This window comes from Anneissia japonica, unplaced genomic scaffold, assembly GCF_011630105.1.
Source record: "Anneissia japonica isolate Jap-2015-1 unplaced genomic scaffold, ASM1163010v1 scaffold287925_len434832_cov202, whole genome shotgun sequence".
Lineage (NCBI taxonomy): Eukaryota > Metazoa > Echinodermata > Crinoidea > Comatulida > Comatulidae > Anneissia > Anneissia japonica.
The window spans coordinates 381,562-403,377 of record NW_022701900.1 but is presented as its reverse complement, the minus strand read 5'-3'; the positions used below and the strand labels follow the sequence as shown (position 1 = coordinate 403,377).

Genomic DNA, 21,816 nt, shown 5'->3' with positions numbered 1-21,816 from the left:
GTATATCTCCGCCCACAGCAAATCCCTTTCTATAAAATAATAAAATTAACCTAACACATGTTTTTAAACCTAACTCGGCCAAACAGAAATGCGTTTTATTGTACTATATTTTAAACACTCATTAAGAGAGTATACCTGCCAATTCCTTACTACTCACTAAATACACTGAAAGGTTTAACTTTTATATTGACAAAAAAGTTTGGTTTGAATTTGATGTGAACGCAGCAATGCGGATCCTACAATCTCAAGGTTGAGAGACCGAAACAATTGCACCCTACAAGAAACATAAGACTCTTGGGAGGAGGGAAACAAATCTCTTTTAAAAATCTTTGATCGTGTATATATAAATGTACTGTATTTACCAGTTTCACAAAAGGCCCCAGTAAAACATCCAGGGCAGGTACAAGTATAAGCTGTACAGGAACCAGGAACCGTGTTACAAGTACCTCCATTCTGACAGAGGTTGTTACTGCAGGCACTGATAGCTGTCAACAGAATGCAATTCTTTTTTTTAATGTTTTAATCAATACATTTGTCTTTTCTAAAGTCCTTTCCAGACTATAAAATTTTTATTTGACAAAAATATGTGTCCCCCATTCTGACAGAGGTTAACATCACAAGCATTGACAGCTGCAAAAATATTGTAAATTTATGATATTTCATATATCTATTTCAAGCATCAGCAATCACAAAGGTAACACATGTAAACCTGATTATAAAGCCAACATAAAAGCAGAAACATGTTTTCCTAGGAAAATCAAAATAATGTATATACAATTTTTTTGTGGAAAGTCCTAACAAGCAAACTGGAATCAGATACAGATTTGCATATTTCCAGGTATAAATACATGCTTGATTGCGTTATAAGCTTTAGAATATTATTTTGCTAAAATTTTCTATCCAAGAAACACTTTTAGTTAAAGAAAAAAATTACCTGTTTCACAAAACTGGCCAGTGAAGCAGCCATTACAGGTGCAAGTGTATGCAGTACAGGAGCCTGTTACACCAACACAAACTGCTCCATTCTGACATAGGTTGTTATCACAGGCATTGATAGCTACGGAACAATATTCAGTACACAAAATTAAGTACCTCTCCTTACAACTCACCTCTTCCATTATATTAATGGTCATATAGGGCTGTGAGATACCAGTAAAGAGCACTTTATAAATGCTAAACATATTATTAAGACCATTGCAGACCATGGAGGAAAATTAAATTTAGAAATAAACACCAAATTTTAAATAACTAGAAATCAAACACATTTTTTTATTTTAATTGGTTTATATTTGTAAAATTGTACTTTGACTTCAGGGGTTAAAATCCTATTATAAAATCATTTACCTGTTTCACAGAAAGTTCCAGTGAAGCAAGACAGACATGTACAGGTGTAATCAGTACATGACCCAGCAACAGTGCTACAGAAGGCTCCATTCTGACAGAGGTTGGTACTGCAGGCATTGATAGCTGTAAATGCAATTCTTTTTTTTAATGTTTTAGTCAATACATTTGTTTTTTCTAAAGTCCATTCCAGACTATCAAATTTTATTTGACAAAAACATGTGACACCTAAATATGGTCAAAATGACATCACATTATGACCATATATAGGCACACCATGACTATATATGGCTGTTCAATATAATTGCAAAGTTTCAAAATTGAATCTACATACATGTTTCACAGAAGGCACCAGAAAAACATGCTGGACAGGTACAGGTGTAAGCAGTACAGGAAACTGCTATAGCAGTACAACCTCCTCCATTCTGACAGAGGTTGTTATCACAAGCATTGTTAGCTGCAAAAAATGTGCATTCACAACAGTCAATAAAAATATTATTTGTTTCTTTGTAATTGTATTATTTCTAAGGTTGCAACTCATAGTCTTTCTGGTCAACTCATAGTTGTTGCTGCAGGCACTTATTTTTAAGGAAAAAAAAGCAATGTGTTTATTGGCAATTTAATATTAATTTTGAAAACATACAAATATACTACTTACTACCTCAATTAAGCCAATAAATTTGAAAATAAAATACGTCTTTTGTATATTTAATTAAATTATGTAGCATTTAATAAAAACCACAACATTTTTCTTGCCAATAGATACATAAATAATAGTTTCTTTATTATTATTTATATCATTTATGTAGTGCTTTTTCTTTGCAGATACATAGAGTAGTTCTTTTCCCTGGTCATTGGGTCCATATGCTTTAAGTGTAGCTAGGGGCAGGCAACCCCACCAAGTACCCATTTATACTCCAGGGTGGAGAGAAGCAATGCAGATATAGTGCCTTGCTCAAGGAGACTCCTTGAAACTCCAACCTCGAGGTTGGGAAACCAAACCGTTCCTACTGTACCAAACCATTTTTATATAATTTGCACAGACCCTTAAGTTGGTTGGTAATCAGTTTCATGATTTTTGTAGTAAAATGAATGTACATCAGAAGGAAAATGTCAAATGTTTGTAACAAATTTTTTGGAAATAAACAAAATTGAATTGTTTTGATTTGTGTTTCAAGTAAAGTTGAAAACTTTTTTGATCATTTCATATGAAAAATGTTTTATTTAAATGCTAAATTCTTACATGCTATTTTACCAGTGAGCATTGTAACTATTCAGATGGAAGACCTAATTTTTTTTTATGTGTACAATGGAGGACCAATGATCCGTAGGAGGAATATTTTGGAAATGTTTCATTACCTATTGCGAGAGTCTAAGCGGACGGAATGCCCCTGAGAATTTGTGAGTTTTAGCCATTTTATTCTCTTTTACCTAAATGAATTCATACTTGGTTAGGCTGAGCTACTTTCTCAATGTTGTCAGCCTTGTAATGTTTACTGAGGTCATGATATGCTTACATGTTTCGCAGAAAGCTCCAGAGAAACATCCTGGACAGGTACAGGTGTAAGCGACACAGGAACCAGGAACAGTGTTACAAACACCCCCATTTTGACACAGGTTAGCACTGCATGGATTGACAGCTGAAATTAACAAAATTAATGATAACCTACATCTAATTTTAATGAATGTAGATTCTTAGTACATTAGACTATAGTACTTCAATTTTGTCCTCTTCCAAAATCTAATGTATATACTATGTGATGCTAAGATTCGTGTTCATTAAAAAATCTGCAACCATTACAAACTACTGTACTATCTGTTATAATATTATTCTGATTGTTGCTGACAAAACACAGCATCTCTGCTACCACACAACCACCACCAATGCAGTTCACTGGTAATGCTCATAACTCTCGGACAAAACAGTGTAATAGAAATCAAATTCTGTTTGGTGGGGTTAAAAAAAAAACAATTCTCAATTTGTGTCCATGGCCCACATGTATGGAATAATAATAATAATAATAATAATAATACAGTAGTTAAAAATTGCTGACTGACCAATTTTGATTTGCAAAAGCCTCAGTACTTGGGCTAAACAACAAATTTTATTTATCCTCACCACGGAATAAATCAACTTTTTAACAGGAATATAATACTGAATTTCTTACCTGTTTCACAAAAAGTTCCCTGGAAACACGATGGACAGGTACAAGTGTAAGCAGTACAGGAATTGGGAGCACCAACACAAGTAGCTCCATTCTGACAAATGTTGTTGCTACAAGCATTCAAAGCTACAAAAAAAAATGATTCAACCAATTATTACAATTGCAATCGTAGAAAAAGCTGATGGTTGGGGGGTCGTACGAGTGAATTATCAATGAAAACTATTGCACAGACCCATTGCATTGTCTGTTTTATGGGATTGCCACTCAACACTGTGCTGGCAATAAAAGCAAGGCTATATGATTAAGATACGGGACAGCTGCAACATATGTTTGGTATATTTGTAATTGGATTTATATAGCGCTATATACCGTCTCAAAGCGCTCGAGGTGTGGACTAGCTCGCACATTAACTTTCTTTCTCCCTCATTAACTTTCTTTTTTCCTAAGGGTCTCTTCGTGTCTGAGCTACCCAGTAAACCAGTACCAGCTCTCTCTCGTCTGTCCACAACAGGGGCTGTATGAACCTGTACAACGGAGTAACCCCTTACTCGTCTCAAAAGATGTACTAGGTTCTTTATAGTGCACACTAGCATTGTGTCCATTGGGCATATGGTTTATAGTACTGTACTTATCTGAGAAGACTACTGTTCCACCACCAGAATCATGGCTAGTCACGTGCCAGCAGGGTGATGTACCCCTCTGACACAAGGGACAAAAGCAACTGAAATTGTGCCTCAACAGATCAAAATAGATTACAATTACTTTTAATTCATGTGTAATGTAGTCTCATTTACATGCACTTTGGGTAATGCTTATGTCATAACGCCGCTTAACATTGTCGCTTCACAAAGCTGATTATTGACTGATAGAGACTTACCTGTTTCACAGAAAGAACCGCTAAAGCACCCACTGCAGGTGCAGGTATAAGCAGTACAAGAACCAGGTACAGTATTACAAGCACCTCCATTCTGGCAGAGGTTGTTAGAACATGCATTAACAGCTATGAAAAGAATGTATTTAATTACACACTTATATAAGTAGTAATAATTCATATATATGTTTTTTATTTATGTATTCTGGTATACAACAGTCACAACAAGCAGCCTGAAGGCTGAAAATGTTTAACTTACAAAATCAATAAAGCAAAATTTCATAATTCATAATTTTATTTCACTCAAAACTCAGACGTAATGAGTCTGGTAGGTAAAAAGGGAACATGCCCGTGTCCTTTGGCAAGCCACTTTATCTGCATTGCTTCTCTCCACAATGGAGTATAAATGGGAACCTGGTGGGGTTGCCTGCTCCTGTGCTGATTACCAGCAGCAACAATTAGCATGTGGACCCAATGACCAGGGGAAGGAACTGCGCTTTATAACCTCAAGGAAGAGGCGCATTATAAATGCCCGAACCAGTACAAAACAAAAAAAAGTAATACCAATAATAATAATAATAAATAATAATAATAATAATAATAATAATAATATTCAAAATAATAATAAAATTAATAATATTAATAGCAATAATAATAATAAAAATAATAATAATAATAATAATAATATTCAAAATAATAATAAAATTAATAATATTAATAGCAATAATAATAATAAAAGACCATAATAATAACAAAAATATAATAATGAATGATAAACATCAACATATAATTGTATATTTACACACATTTATAAAAATTCAAATAATTTGTAAAAAAAAAATAACAAAAGATTGTCACTAATTACCTTGAAAATTATTAAATTATTTTAATAATTATCTTATCAACAATTAAATTAGTCAGATATATTTGTGGATTTTACAGAAGAAAAGTTTTATAAGCTGAAGGCAGTCATTGTGTGCACTATGAATATCGTGGGTCTCTGGTGTAATTCCATTGTTGATCTTATTGTGTTTAGAATGGTTGAAATTAAAGTCACTATAGAACATTTACACATGTCTCTGCACTTTTTAGAAAAAAACAGTTACTGATATATTTAGTAAGATTAAAGAAAGACTATATAAGCTTAAATTTTGTTTTTGAATCTGGTTTCTAGGTTGAGTAAAACTGGAATAAGATCATATTTAAGTTCAGATGTCTAAAAACATAGAGAAAATTACCTCTAAAAATAAACAACTGATAAATTTTGTGTTGGTATTCTTATTAGTTCTGCAAAATAGCTTAACAATATGCCTCAAAAGCACATTTACCTTTGGTAATTCAGCTTAAAACATTTGCTACTATGAAATATACTGTCAAATTACTTTGAACACGTTATATCGTCATTGCGGACTTATAAAATCCGCATGCGCTATAAAACTAAAAGAAAATGCATACTTTTGGAATCCGTACTGAGCCCAAAAAATCCGCCGCAATGAAAATATAACGTGTTTTTACCTGTTTCACAGAAGGCTCCAGTGAAGCAAGCTGGACAGGTACAAGTATAAGCTGTACAGGAACCAGCAACTGAGTTGCAAACACCTCCATTCTGACAAAGGTTAGTAGCACAAGCACTGATAGCTAAAGAAAAAAAAGTACCAGATGGTTGACAGAATCAAAGATTTTAATTACTATTGTATATTGACAATTAACTAAGATTGGCCTGTCTAGTTATATTGAAAGCTCAGTTCCACAGTAAACAAAAACTGAGTTCACAAAAATGGGGCCCACAAGAGCAGTGGTGGGATGTGGAAGGCTAGTTTCCCAAATCATGAAAACAGGCGTAGTGTTTTCACGACCAGAGAAGCCAAGGCATATAAACTTTAAATATGACAATTCTTTTTACATTACAAAAACCTCAAACAACAGTGCACAAAAAAAAAACAAAAAAAAACTTTCGTACCGGTTTCACAGAATGTTCCAGTAAAACAGTTAGGACAGGTACAGGTGTAGACAGTGCAAGAACCAGCCGCCGCTACACATGCCGCTCCATTCTGACAGGCATTGTTGCTGCAAGCATTTAGCACTGAAATACACAATTAATGTATTAGTTTGTGTGCGAGAGACTTATAGGCCTTATCTTTACTGTTGCTCGCACAAGATCATGTCACTAGTAGATTGAGAAAATGGCATATATCGTATATCCAGGTAAATATCCATTATTTATTTATTTCCCAACCAACAGCGAAAAATCGCCCCTTACAGGATGGACATAAAATATGTAATATAAACTCTAAAAATACAGAACTACAGGCAGGACAATCAAAAGAACATTTTTACTAACAGACATCCAACCAAGAACAAAGAATCAAGAAACAAAACACATTAGACTAAACTGCCACTGTTTCTACTGTTTTTAAAAGGAACACTTCTCAAGTAATAGAGCCATCCTCCCACCAGTGTTAGTTGGGGGGTTCATGAAAAGCAATCCACCCCTCCCCCAAAATCGTTGAAAGGCCAGGACAACCCGTCGTTCAAAAGTTCCACGTCAAGTCCTCAGAAAAAAAATATTAATTTGCTGATTCATACTCACAAGTTTGACAGAATTGTCCAGTGTAGCATGATGGACAGGTACATGTGTATGCTGTACAGGAACCAGGAACCTGGACACAAGCACCTCCATTCTGACAAGCATTGTTGTTGCAAGGATTCACAACTACAGAGCAAATCAAGAAACAAATTGTCACCAATTTAATGTCCATTTTAAATATTAAAATAATTATTATAATATAAAATTATTAATATATAAAATGATAAATATTAATAACAACAATGACAACAATAATAACAACAATTAAGTTGGGCCAGAGGCCCTGCAATGTGTCTGTGTGAAATGATTCCTGACAGATAAACCAGGTGAAAAGTACCACCAATTAATAGACACATTAATGGGTCTGACTTTGGTCAGACCCATTAATGTGTCTATGTGAAAGGCAACTCACATTGGTTATGCAGTGGTGCGTAACCAGTCTGACCAGCTATATACTAGGTAGCCATAGCAACAGTTTTACCTTTTGCTTGGCTTGATGAGTCCTAATAAATGCTGGGTCAGAGCAAGAACTGTTGATCTGTGTGAATTGGTTTTAGACAAACCTAGCAGTAACCTAGGTTTGCAAACTTGTACTTACGACTTTCACAGAAAGCTCCAGTATAACATGATGGACAGGTACAGGTATAAGCAGTACAGGAATTGGGAACACCTACACAGGCACCCCCATTCTGACACACATTGTTTGAACAGGCATTAATTGCTATTAACGAAAAAAAAAAAAAATCAATGAGAACAAATAAGTATTCTAACAACAAACTTCTAAATAAAAAATGAATACAAAAAATGACCTCGGTTACATAGTATTGTTCGCCTAGACACTGATTAAAAAATACTGTACTTAAGAAATTAATAACTAGAATTACTCTCTTTATGCTATGCAGTAAAATCATAGCCTCCCTGTGGTGTAATTTTCCTACAAAAAGAGCTGCACAAAATAGAAGGTGTTGTGCAGAGTTGTATTTTTCCAAGCTTTCAAACACTAGGTAGTTTTCGCCTCAAGACGTTAACTTTAACATTAACGGATGACATCATAAGTTATTCATCTTGTGTTACTGAGTACGTTAATTTCAGGAATTTACGTGCTCGATGTACATTAGTTACGGGTTTGCGCATACAAATTTTGATTTGTTCAAAAAGGGGCAGAGTTATCGCGTTGCATGTTTGGTACTAATGTTAAAGTTAAGGTTAACGTCATTAGGCGAAAACTACTTATTAACTCATTCTGCACCTTAGGGTCTCATAGAAATTAATCATAAATTTCTAACAATGAACATCTGATTAAAAACAGAATACTAAAACAATGTAATACTACAATAATAATAATAATATGAAAGATTAATGGTAACATTAAAAAGCAGGAGTACTGATATAATGACAAAACTTAGAAAATGAAAGATTTTATAGAGTTAAAAGAGCAAACTACAAACTGTAGAACAACGATGACAAAGAATTTGTTATTGAGTCTGTTTTGTAAAAAAACCCTCAAAACATCATGATTATAGTTTTTAACAAGCATTAAAAAAGAAAGTATAGTTGTTTAATTTAACCAATTTAAAATTAAATTGCATAATTAAGAATTTTGAAACTACATATTTATGTAGACGGTTTTTAGGAAAATGGGACCAAAAATTTACCTGTTTCACAGAATGAACCAGAATAACAAGCTGGACATGTACAGGTGTAAATAGTGCAGGAACCAGCTACAGCATTGCACGCACCTCCATTCTGACAGACGTTGTTAGCACAAGCATTAATAGCTATGGAAAAGAACAAACTTTACACCTTCCAACAAATCAATGTAGCAATATTATATATACATATAAAACAATAATAAACAATTATGAGCATAGTGGTTTTTGAAAATTTTGTATAGTTTTTTTATACTGTTTATTTAATTATGAGCATATTTATGAACAAATATTTTTTTTAATGTTCATTCACATACATTTTATCACTTTATTTATATATATATCCCATCCTATCATGGTGAAAGTGAATTTGGGGGCTATACAATTGGGTGAGAGGGTGCTAACTTGCAAACATAAGCTGATTTTTAAAAACTTAGAGCGTGATTTTATTGCTTCAAACATTTTTAATGGGGGATTGACTGGAAGAGGTCCAATATTTAATGGAAGTGTGTGAGCCACCCCACCCTGCAGATATACCAATGTGTATCATGTAAGTATTCACTTAAATTTTACCAGAATTCACTTACCACTTTCACAGAAAGTTCCAGTAAAACATGTTGGACAGGTACAGGTGTAATCGGTACAGGAATTGGGAACAGCATTACAAGCAGCTCCATTCTGACACAAATGGTTGGTACAGGCATTAAGTGCTGTTAACACAAAAAGAAATTAATTCAGAATTCAAACAGTTAAAATGGGAACAAAATATGAAAACAATAATCCTGTAAAATGTGGAATACAATGAAAAAAAAACTTACTAAATAGATGGTAAATTAAGTGGAAACCCCACCTTACCAAGCAGTGTTGGTAAACTGATATTTTAAACCATGTAGAAACATTTTTTATATAGTTCAGGAGATCTCATATTTCAAAAGCGATATATCACATAGTGCTTGACTTGAGGCTACTCAGAATCGTGGTTGACCTATAATTTTGGGAAGGAACTACCAGTCTTATGAACATGCTGGAGCGCTTTGTAATCTCTACACCCTCTGCGAGAGGAGAGCAGCCCACTGCCTCAAAATTCCTGAAGGCCTCTCACTTACTAACCATTCTGCTGCTCTGATTCCACCAACCCGACAACAATCTCATGATAGAAATGAATTTAAGTAATTGAAGTAATTTATTCACAGCTTAAATGCAAAATCAAATGATTTTTCAAAAAGTCCCATACCATATTACATTAATCATTCAACATCTCATAATTCAACCTCCACCCCCACCCCCGTCTCCCTGCCGTTTGAGGCACTGGCAGCACTCCTCACTTTGACCGATGAAGTTGCTCCACTTTATACTTTTTTGGTTTTGAAGTTGAGTTTTTTAATATTAACATTTGAATGAATTATGTTTTATATATTAAAACATTTTAATGAATGGATAGTTTCTGTAAATTTTGCAAACAATTTGTTGGCCTTTTAGCCAAAAATTGTAACTTGTTTTTATGTAAATTTAAATTTGAATAAAGTGAAAATAATATCAACTCACATAAGAGACCTTTTCTTTGTCGATGAACTATGTTTGATACAATACTTATAGCATTATGTTCCTATATATTTCAGCACTGTATTATTATCTATTTGATTCATACATTACCTGTGTTCCCAGTGCTAAGCAGCAAAATGGTTTTAGCTATAAGCTGGCTTAAATTAAAGTTTGCTTCACTATGTATGAGCCCTCGAGTTGTATGGAGGGATAGAGACTAGTAGGGAGGCTACAACCCCTCCGTCGGAGAAATTAGGGGAGAATCATTGGGAAATAAAAAGTATATTATAAAATGTTTATATCAAATGTTGGAATGAATTGGATAGGCCTATATAAATTAATAATTTGGACGCCGATGAGATACAAAAAACACCATCCTTAGGACAAGATGCCTGTATGAGCGTCTAGCAGCTTATTATTTAAAAAAATATTCTCACTGGGAAGACATGGGACACTAGCAAGGACTAGTGTTGTTATGAGTGTGAAGGATTAGATGCTTTAATCGGATTTAAATTTTCAAAAAAAAGCCTCAATGGCTCAGTTGGTTAAAGGCATCTGCATAGACAGCAAAGGGTCCCGGGTTCAAATCCTGGTTGGAGCAATAATTTTTTTTTACACTCGCAGATTCCTCTTCTTTAACGTCCAAAATTTACTTATATATTTATAGCATTACTGTAAGATGATTTAGAGTTTATCTCTATATATCATGACTTATTTATAAAAAAATTAGCTCTTTGGAGATCTCGTTTTGTATTAAAAGGGGGGTGTATCATATTGATCGCTGTTAATTGCCATGCATCAAGGACTAGTGTTGTCTAACGCATTCACATGGATATGAAGAATTAGATGCTTCGATCAGATTCCCAACAAGCCTCAATAGCTCAGTTGGTTAAGGCGTTTGCATAACAGATGATGAACAGAATTAAAAGAATTAATGAAATTATACTACTTAAAAAACAACACACCTGTTGTACAGAATTGTCCAGTGAAACAAGCTGGACAGGTACAAGTATAAGATGTACATGAACCAGCTATAGCAGTACAAGCACCTCCATTCTGACAGATGTGGTTATCACAAGCATTGATAGCTGCAAAAAAAGGTGCATTCACAGTTTTGTTTCTTTGGGATGGGCAGTTTAATTATTGTTGAGAGGTTATAAGTTACAGAAACAATTGCTTCTATTTTGTTCATCCAAGTTAAAAACAGAATTTATAAAATAGACTGTAAAGTATATTTATGACAATATTCCTTAAAATATATGTATGTAAATATATGAGAAATTTTGATGCATTAACAACAGTCAATCAAAATATTATTTGATTATTAGGGATGGGCAGTTCTATTATTGCTGAAGGGTGTTCTGGTTACAGGAACAAAAGTTATTCTGTTTATACAAGTTAAATACAGAATTCATATAACAGACTGTAAAGTATATTTAAAATATATGTATTTATATATGAGAAATTTTGATGTAAAATAATAGTTTAAGATTATTCGACAATATACAAATATGGCAGTCAAACAAAACATTTAGGAAATAGACGTTGTTACTGATGATTTAAAATTAAATAAAACAGAATAAAATGATTTTATATTTTGCATCTGATTCATATATTATGAAGTCTGGACATAGTGTGCTCACTTCCTGTATCTCTATGTATCCACTTTGTATTTATTTATAATTTATTGATAAATGTTTTTAGTGAATAATGTAGGCCTACCTGTTTGACAGAATGAACCGGTAAAGCAGCTTGGACAGGTGCAGGTGTAAGATGTGCAGCTTCCTGCTGATGGTACGCATGCTCCTCCATTCTGACATGCATTGTTAGAGCAAGCATTGACAGCTTTAACATAGAGAAATAGAATACTTATGAATATAGAAACTTATTAAAGAACTAGCATTGTTAAATACTCTAACCAAGACATTCTACAAAAATACTACTAAATGTACCAGTCCCCAAGCATTCTTTACAGCAAGATAGGATTGCTCATTTCGCAACAACCGTGCAATGCCAAATTCCTAGTTTATATTCTACAAGGACCCAAGTAGACAGATGAAGATAATTTAAATTCACCCTTTAGAAGACAAATGATAATATGACAAAAAGTGGTGCATTTATTAATACTGAATTATTCAAGTCAATATTTAACCAGCTATTAACACATTGTTTGCTGAAGTTCATTTATACACCACAGACATTACCAGTTTCACAAAATGTTCCAGTAAAGCAAGTTGGACATGTGCAAGTGTATTGTGTACACGACCCAGCAACGGGTGAGCATGCACCACCATTCTGACATACATTGTTAGTACATCCACTTGATACTGTAAATATAAATATTAATAATAATTTGCTTTTTATGTAGTGAAATATAAGAGAAATAATATATTGTATATAATACTATATGTCTAGAATCTTGTTTATTATATAAAAAATTTAAAATAAAGTTGGAAATACAGTAGCATAATATTTTTGCTTTTCTTATTTTACATTTGTTATAAAACATTAGAATATCTTGCAGACAAATCAGTACAGTAGATACGAGCAATACACCTGGAGGAGTTTACCAATTATTTAACCAGGTTATACATACAATAAAGGATAAACAGAGAGAATATTGTTCTTCTTACGAGTTTCACAAAAAGAGCCGCTGTAACATCCACTACAGGAACATGTGTAGAGAGTGCAGCTTCCTGGCACAGTGTTACAAGCACCTCCATTTTGACAGAGATTGTTACTGCAGGCATTCACAGCTAGATAGGAATGAAATAAACATAAACAATATAAAGAAGTACATTATTTATAAAGATTGATAATAATAATAATCATGACAATGATCATAATAATTATTTATAATTATAATATTAATAGTGTTGAAAACAATGACAGCAATTATGATAATTATAATAAAAAATAGTAGTTATATTACTAATAATAATAGCAACAAAAATATTAACTATAATAAAAATAGCAATACAAAATAACAATAATAGTAACAGTCTAACCAATTACAATAGGATTATTATTAATATTATTAATAATTTTACTCCAACTTATTCAGAGACCCCTAAAATTCTGAGACCACTCTAATTCAAGACCCATTTTTCTTACTCTTAACAATAATTTACCCACTAGGAGGCATTCTCTCTTTTCCACTGTGATGTGGGTCTGCCCTTGGCATCAGTGATCGGATGTGTGAGAATTACGGTACTGGCACAAAAACATTCTGACAAAATCTATGCATTCCGTTTTTAATATTGTGATCTGTATTACTGTTTTTTCCACTAAAACAGAAGGCTATTTTCATGGTACTGTACCGCCTATACACTACTGGTAACCGATTATGATTTCTGGTTTAAAATAACAGATGAACATATATTGCAGCCTTCTATAGCTACTTCCAATATCCACATTGTCTTTTGTGGAACATATGACTCCAGATGATGACACAATTGATGTCGAAATATTGAATCCCGACACAATGGCGTGCATTTTGATACTTGGAATATGTATTATACTATCTTATGGCTGCTATAGTCATTGCATTTTAGTCCTTTGGATTTGTAGAGTTTTGTTTTAATGATTCAGTCAACTCAGAATTAAAGGCCAAATAACAAAAATTCCTTGTTTCCCATCCACTCCTTCATCATTTTATGGGCCCACATCAATTCTTTTGGTATTAGTAATTTTTAAAATTTCAGGGTTTTTTCACTTCGAAAATGTAAGAAATTTAAATTGCTGACACATTTTATAATTTACAAATGCATTTTCAAACACAAAGACCATGATAACGGCAAGAGAAGCAATGACAAAACTATTGACAAATTGTTTACAACACATTTTGCTACGCAGAGAACATTCTTTGGCATATTTCGATGAACTGTGAAAAATAACAAATATCAAATAAGCCTCACTCACCAACTTTTTGAAAAACCCAGAATGGGAGACAAGGATTTTTTTTCTTTTTGTCAAAAGACAAAAGAAGCACTTTTGGGAACATTTGCAGTTTTGGTCTCTGTTTGTATTACCCTCTCTAATTATGCTGATTTTGTAGACCATGGATAGGGCCTTCATTTACACAATTTTTGTTTTGATTTCCATCATCCCTTTTATAATGCTTTTTAGAGGCCAGTCTTAGCCATGGTCTCCATTTAGAACTTTTTAATTAGAGACGGAACTCTGAGAACATTATATTATTATCTTTTCACTATCCCAGTATGAAGATATTTAAACCAATAGTATGATACATAATAAAGAAATTATTACTTAAAGACTAAATTTTTATGGAAGCCATGTAATTAAAAGTCCTGTATCATATAATAATGTCTTGATATCAGTAACTAACCTGTTTGACAGAATGCGCCAGTGAAGCAAGCTGGACAGGTACAGGTATAAGAAATACAGGAACCAGCAACTGAGTTGCAAACACCTCCATTTGCGCAAAGGTTGTTATCACAAGCATTTACAGCTAAAACATAAGAAAGTGATGATCACATTTAAATGTCTTTGTCTGGCTAATAAACTTGAATTCATTTTGTGGAATGCTTACTTAAATTTTAATATATGTAAGTTATTTAAAATCAGGGACGGATTTAGAGTGACAGCCCAGGTCCCCGCTTTTGGAAAGTGAAAAAAAAAGGGGAAAAAAAAAGAAATAGAAATTATTGATCGCCAAAAAACTTTTTCCGGACCCTCTCCCGCACCTAGGGTACTGTTTTCTCTCGACCCTCTTTCGAACATCACTGGATCTGCCCTTGAGAATAATGTAAGAAAGCAGCAAAGTCGAACATGGCTCAGCTCAACCTGTGGTAGCCATTGTATGTATAAAACAGTGGAATCTATCAGATCTTTGGTCCCTCGTTGATTTCCATCACTGCTGTCCCAAGTTTCAAGTTTTATTTGCACACCACATACTAAGTACAATCAAAAGTTATAAATGAATGGTGTACAGTGATGAGTTGATCATTTTAAACTCGAAAAAAATAAATGAAATAAATAAATTGACATTAGCGCATACTAAATAAATTAATAAAGCTTGTGTTCCTGTTGAAGGGTTGAAATCCAAGTAAAATCTTTCAGTGAAGACTCTTTGCCCTTTGTTGTAACACCTATGAGCTCCCATTATCAAAAGCAAGGGTCCCAGAAGCTCAAAGAGCTCCAGGATACTAATGGAGAGTATCCTGTCAGGACCACAAGTACCAAAACTGCAAAGTGTGACCTATATTAATGAGCAGAATAGGCCCTTGAAACGTCAAATAACTGAAACAGATCATGAATCCTCTCTGAACACCACTGGGCCCTACGCAGTCCCCAGACCATGTGTTAGTAGTGCATAAAGAAGGTTCAACCATGGGCCTAAGTGCCCTTTTTTTGTTATGCCACTACGTTGTCTCTTCTATCCTTTTCGTGACATGAGGCACGTAAGGCCATATAATTTGATTAGTTCACTTATATTGCCTGCTATTAGGATAAAGCAGTCTACAATAGAAAAAATATTAAAATTTCAAAATTGGGTCATCAAACCCAGCACCCAGTGTCACAGGGCCTGAATAAAACTTAGCCAAAGGCCTCAAGTGTCTTGGTAGTTGTTGAATTATTACCTGTTTGACAGTACGTTCCGGTAAAGCAAGCTGGACATGTACATGTGTAAAGGTTACATTGGTTAGGAACATTGGTGATACCGACACAAGCCGCTCCATTTTGACACAAGTTGTTGCTGCATGGACTGGTTGCTGGTAAATAAGATTTATAAAAATCTTATATTTACTTGAAATAGTAATTCATTTATCAATACATATTATGTGTTTTAAAATATTATTATTCATCCACAAAATAAATAAGTCCAGTCTAAAAGATTTACTCTTATTATTATCTTTGCTGTTATTGTTATTATTATTATACATTATTACACAATTAGTATCATTCATCACATATTTATATATCTAATATGATCATGGACCTATAACATAATAATCACCTCTTGTAGCACACGCATACGGGTAAAATTATTTGATTTCATCTATGCCTAGCCAAGAGAGACTTGGAATAATATACTCACTATATTAATACATTGATATATGGTAATATAACATTAATAAATAATATCACTTGAAAAAATACTAAATAAAATCACACCTGTTTGACAAAATGTTCCAGTGAAGCAAGCTGGACAGGTACAGGTATAATCAGTACAGGAACCAGCAACAGCATTACAAGCTGCTCCATTCTGACAGAGGTTATTAGCACAAGCATTGACAGCTATGGAAAAGAAAGTTCAAAAAATATAGTAAATAATATGTATTGAGTTAAGCTACTCTGTTCCTTGGTTATAAGTCTATAAAAGGTACCATTCCAACATTTAATAATAGACTCTACTACAGTAACACTGTTTTCAGAAACAGACAAAAATTTACTTTCGCCATAATAATTGTAAGCCTACGACTTCTAGACCACTTTTTCTTCAGGTCATCTAATAGACTTGAAAATATCAATATAATGACGTTTAAGTAACAAAATTCATTAACTGTTTTTAATAAAGTGTCACTTCAATACCACAAATTATGTTGCCCTGAAACATGATAAGGCTAATCTGAATAAAATGACCATCATATTTTAAGGTCCAATCGATGATGTTGCAAGCGTTTATCATCCGAATATCCGAATTATTAGTAGGCCTATAATGTATACATTATTTTAATCAAATTTAACGTGCTGTGTATAATATCTTTGCATGTATTTAGTAATAGGCCTACTATTATGGATATCCATGTATTTAATTCTTTATTCATTGCCATGTTTAAGGGCAGAGGCGGATTTTAAGGTGGGTAGGGATGCAGCTGGCTGGGGCTCGTACATTTTTGAAAATTAAAAGAAAATATATTGTCAAAAGCGTTGTATTATTAGATTGCTCCGAGGGTGGTAGTAGTAAGTAGGCCCTGGCATGGCTTTTCTGGGACACATTTGGAAGTGGAGGAACTAAGCGTTTCTCCAGAAAGCACACAGGCATTACATAACAGGTCAAACCTCCTTAGTAAAAAGCTGGGGCATAGTTGGAAGAACCCCTTCTAATAAATCTGAGAAAGAATGTATTTGTGGGACTTTGGTCTATTTGGTTTTTTTGAAAATTATAGAAAAAGTTACCATATTCAAGGCGTTTTAGTAAAGTGATAGGTAGTACAGTGGTTTTTCGGTGATTATAGAAAAGGTTACTGTATTGTCAAGGCATTGTAGAAGAGTGCTGTGTAGTATCAGTAGTAAGAAGGGTCCACGTGGCCTCTCTAGGGCCTATTTGGACTCGGAATTCGTCCAGAAAGCACAAGGCTTGGTAGTAATGTGTTAGTAGGAGCCCGCCCTCCCCCCAACAAGAGCTCACGAGTTACGCAACTGTGTCCTGTTTATATTAATAATATTAATACGGATAATTGAATTTTTACGATTAACTGCAAAACATTATTCAGCATCGGAAGAGCTTTAAACGATACCAAACTACTTTTGGTGAGTTTATATACTTATTCTTATTTTATGTACATTTTAAGTATATTTTGCAGTTATTATAAAACAAATAACACCTATTCTTGAATTATGTTCTATTCTGGCTTGAGTGACAGTAGTATTTTAGTAGTAGTAGTAGTAGTTGTCTAGTTTGTTGCCTGTTTAGAAATTATGAGTTTAGACACCAAAATTATATCTGTAGCTTATTTAGTTAAATTTGGCGGCCATTTTAAAAAATGGCCGCCATTTGTATACAAGATGAAAAATCAAGTGTCAACAGGGCTTAGGGTGACCAGGAGGGATTCATTAGGATATCTGGCTATGTTGACAGCTTCTAACATTCCACTACCCCTAACTTAATTTCTAGGCCTTTTAAATCGAACCACATTACATTACTTCCTAAAAAATCCTAACCAACTGTCCAACAGATACTGTATAAGGATTGCTCTACCTGTTGTACAAAATGTTCCAGTGAAGCAAGCTGGACAGGTACAGGTATAATCAGTGCAGGAACCAGCAACAGCACTACATGCACCTCCATTCTGACAGAGGTTATTAGCACAAGCATTAACAGCTATGGAAAAGAAAAAATTTAAAAAAAATATAGTAAATATGTAGTTGAATTAATTATTCATACTAATGCTTTCAACCTTCTACCTCTGCACTGTCTCCCTGTGCATTGCCAAATTCACCACCAGATAGGCCACTAGAAATAAAACTTTCGTGAGTTATCCTTGGTAGTGGGTTTCACAGCAAAACCAAACCAAATCTAAAAATTCTCACCAATTAAAAGTAGACACAATTCAATACTATTTTGCATACACCTTTGTCTGGCATGGTTTATAGTTAAGGCATTTTAGTAATGAAATGTCTGAATTGTTTCAATCTTCACTACCATTGGATAAATTATTTGATTTTTTAAAATTGAGCAATAGATATTTTAATTCATTTTTCAATGTTAATACGAGGATGCATCTTTAATAGGTTTATATAATTGCTTTTAATGATACAATTAAATTGATTTAGGATGCATTCCTAGTTAAGCGTGTAATCAGCACTACTTTAATACACAGGGATGTAGCCAGTGAAAATTAAGGGTGGGTATTAAAATTTTAAGGGTGGGTGCTGAATCTTGTGAGTATTTTTTCGCGTAGCGCCAACCGCATGAACAGTTATTAAATGGGGGGGGGGGAGGGGTGGTAATGATAATTATGACTTACTTTGTTTGGTTTAAATAAAGAGGTAAGTATACTGTGAGATGAGTGCAAATATTAGATTTTACTAAAATCACTGTTCTTTTATTGACTGAAAGTAACTTGTAAGTTTTCTTTAATTTCTGTGTGTTAAGTTTATTTGTTATATTTTCATCTCATATTTTTCATACGCAAATTTGATCCCTGAATAAGAAGAAGGGTGATATATTATGCACCTGTCAAACCTAGGCCTAGCTTTTTTCAAGAAATCATCGCACCACACGCACTGGCTGCCGCTAGCCTAGTCTCAGAAAACAACTAGGCCTAGCCTCCTACTCCTAGAGTATTCTTACAACACATTTGAATCGAAGGTGCAGGAAAAAAAGACATAAATAGAACGATCGATTTATTGTTGTATGTGTTATATTGCAAGAATTGTAAGTACATTAATGTAAAAAGAAAAATCGTTATTTGTTCAATTTCAAAACAAACTTTCGATTAACAAATCACAAACATTCAGCCTCTATCAACACACGCATGATGCTCCAATGATCCGATCGAGATTGACGGCGGTAGCTCGAGATTGGACTCCATTCACCAGACGTTTTCTTGCGAATCACGTAGTTTTCGATTGTGAATTATTTATTTATGCAGTATTGAATAAAGAAGTTAATAATAAAAAAATAAATACAATGTTTTAAAAAGTTTTGTTGTTTATTTATTATAAAGAAACAATACTGATAATAATGTTCATATCTTTGGTTGGTCAAATATGAATTAGCAGGAGTTAATAAAGTGTTTACAGTATTGTATGTATTTGTTTATCTGCGTCTGCGTGTTCTGGAGGTCTGACGCACTACATGGGAAAACCCAGAGAGTTAAAAATAGTCGTTAATAGTTGTTAATCATCGTGTGGGAAACAATCAGACAATGCGTTTTGTGTATAAATATGGTCCGAATACATCATGGTCCGATGTAACAAACAGTATAATGATGATATCAAACAGAATTAAAATTTTATACTTAATTTATCGCGCTTTGGGGTATTTATGTGTGCCTTAGTCCAACTTAATGCGACGATTTTTCTTACTGGCCCAAGCCTCTACAGCTTTCTTAAATGGGTATTCTTTTAGTGTTGGGCCTTCAATTACGATTCTCATGATCGCATCTAATGTTTCTTCCTTCATTCTATTTCTTTTGTTTAACCATAGCACCGCTAACACGCGAATTGACACTTTGCGCTTGCTGCTGCCAGGGTAGTCACGTGATCTGTATGCGGTATAAAATCAAAACATTGGATGCGGGAATAGCGAAATTGTACAGTAATCATGAACAGATGCTCTCTGGTTAATGCTCTCTGGTTAAGTAATATATTTGAGAATATATATATGAAAACTAATTCAAAAATGTGCCTGTAGTATATAACTGGCATATAACACTTTGTCGCTGTACATTTAAAAAATGTTTGCTGTAAGCTGTGATTTTATGCTTTATTCTTAGCCTTCCGACCAGTGATTGCCACGGGTCGCGTAGCGCACAGCGTACGGGAATCATTCACAATAGGCTAGGCCTACTTCTCTTTAAAAAATGTCGAAGTTTTACCATCGCTATATTTTACTCTCTTTGATGTATATTGGCTTAACCTCTCCGACATAAATCTTGGAACATTTGTCAGTGATTTGGTAAAAGAAATTTCACTTCTAAAAATACAGACACTGCAATTCTGATGTCGTTTACAACAGACATTCAGCGATTTACACACGCTTCGGCCATCTTTACGGTGTATTAACTCGAGCGTTCAAAACAATAACAAACTCAATACCGCATACAGATCATGTGACTGATAGGACACAAGTGTCAATTTCCAGGTGATCACACAGTTTACTGTTCAGTCAAGTAGAACGTGAGCGTCCAATCAGCGCTAAAGCCTGGCAGTTCCACTTGGTTGGTTTTCCGATGTTGTTTTATTTGCTAGGCTGCTTGCATGAGGTTTGAGGCTAGAAATATATGATGATATCTCGCGAAAAAAGTAAGAATTCGGGATGGGCGGATATGTACGTTTGACGCTGGGCAGAAGGCATTAAATTTTGCTTTAGGCTGGGTGGTAGACTTTTAGGCAGGGTGGCCCCGCCCGGCACCGCCCTGCAAAATAACATCCCTGCATTCACCTCCTACCAGGTACCCATTTATACAAGTAGGGGGTTACCCCGGTGTACTGGTTCATACAGCCCCTGTTGTGGACAGACGAGAGATAGCTGGTAGCACAGACACAAAGGCCTTAGGGGAGAAGAAAGTTGCTGCGCGAGCTAGTCCACACCTCAAGCGATTTTTGAGACTGCGGTATAAAGTGCTTTATAAATCGAATCACATTACATTAATTCCTAAAAATCCAAACCAACTGTTTAATAGATATAAGTATTGCTCTACCTGTTGTACAAAATGTTCCAGTGAAGCAACCTGTACAGGTACAGGTATAATCAGTGCAGGAACCAGCAACAGCAGTACATGCTCCTCCATTCTGACAGAGATTATTAGCACAAGCATTGACAGCTATGGAAAAGAAAAAAAGTTAAAAAAATATAGTAAATATGTAGTTGAATTAATTATTCATACTAATGCTTTCAACCTTCTACCACCGCATTTTCTCCTTGTGCACTGCCAATAGGCCCACTAGAAATATAACTTTCCTGAGTTATCCTTGGTAGTGGGTTTCACACCAAAACCAAACCAAATCTAAAAATTCTCACCAATTAAAAGTAGACACAATTCAATACTATTTTGCATACACCTTTGTCTGGCATGGTTTATAGTTAAGGCCTGTCTCTTATACACATCTGCTTTAGGCTGGGTGGTAGACTTTTAGGCAGGGTGGCCCCGCCCGGCACCGCCCTGCAAAATAACATCCCTGCATTCACCTCCTACCAGGTACCCATTTATACAAGTAGGGGGTTACCCCGGTGTACTGGTTCATACA

At 34.3% G+C, this 21,816-nt stretch overlaps 1 protein-coding gene across 1 annotated transcript in view; it reads right to left on the bottom strand.

Moving 5' to 3' along the window:
- Nucleotides 1-21,816, bottom strand: part of LOC117103753 (neurogenic locus notch homolog protein 2-like) — a gene marked incomplete at its 3' end in the record, with an annotated part of 81,546 nt that overhangs the window by 30,353 nt on the left and 29,377 nt on the right. The window contains 22 exon segments of the mRNA XM_033244363.1: nt 363-485; nt 935-1,057; nt 1,345-1,467; nt 1,676-1,798; nt 2,859-2,981; nt 3,510-3,632; nt 4,384-4,506; nt 5,893-6,015; nt 6,338-6,460; nt 6,968-7,090; nt 7,563-7,685; nt 8,620-8,742; nt 9,201-9,323; nt 11,121-11,243; nt 11,878-12,000; nt 12,360-12,482; nt 12,789-12,911; nt 14,504-14,626; nt 15,759-15,890; nt 16,294-16,416; nt 18,101-18,223; nt 21,270-21,392. Of these exon segments, the coding sequence (XP_033100254.1) occupies nt 363-485; nt 935-1,057; nt 1,345-1,467; nt 1,676-1,798; nt 2,859-2,981; nt 3,510-3,632; nt 4,384-4,506; nt 5,893-6,015; nt 6,338-6,460; nt 6,968-7,090; nt 7,563-7,685; nt 8,620-8,742; nt 9,201-9,323; nt 11,121-11,243; nt 11,878-12,000; nt 12,360-12,482; nt 12,789-12,911; nt 14,504-14,626; nt 15,759-15,890; nt 16,294-16,416; nt 18,101-18,223; nt 21,270-21,392 (2,715 nt within the window).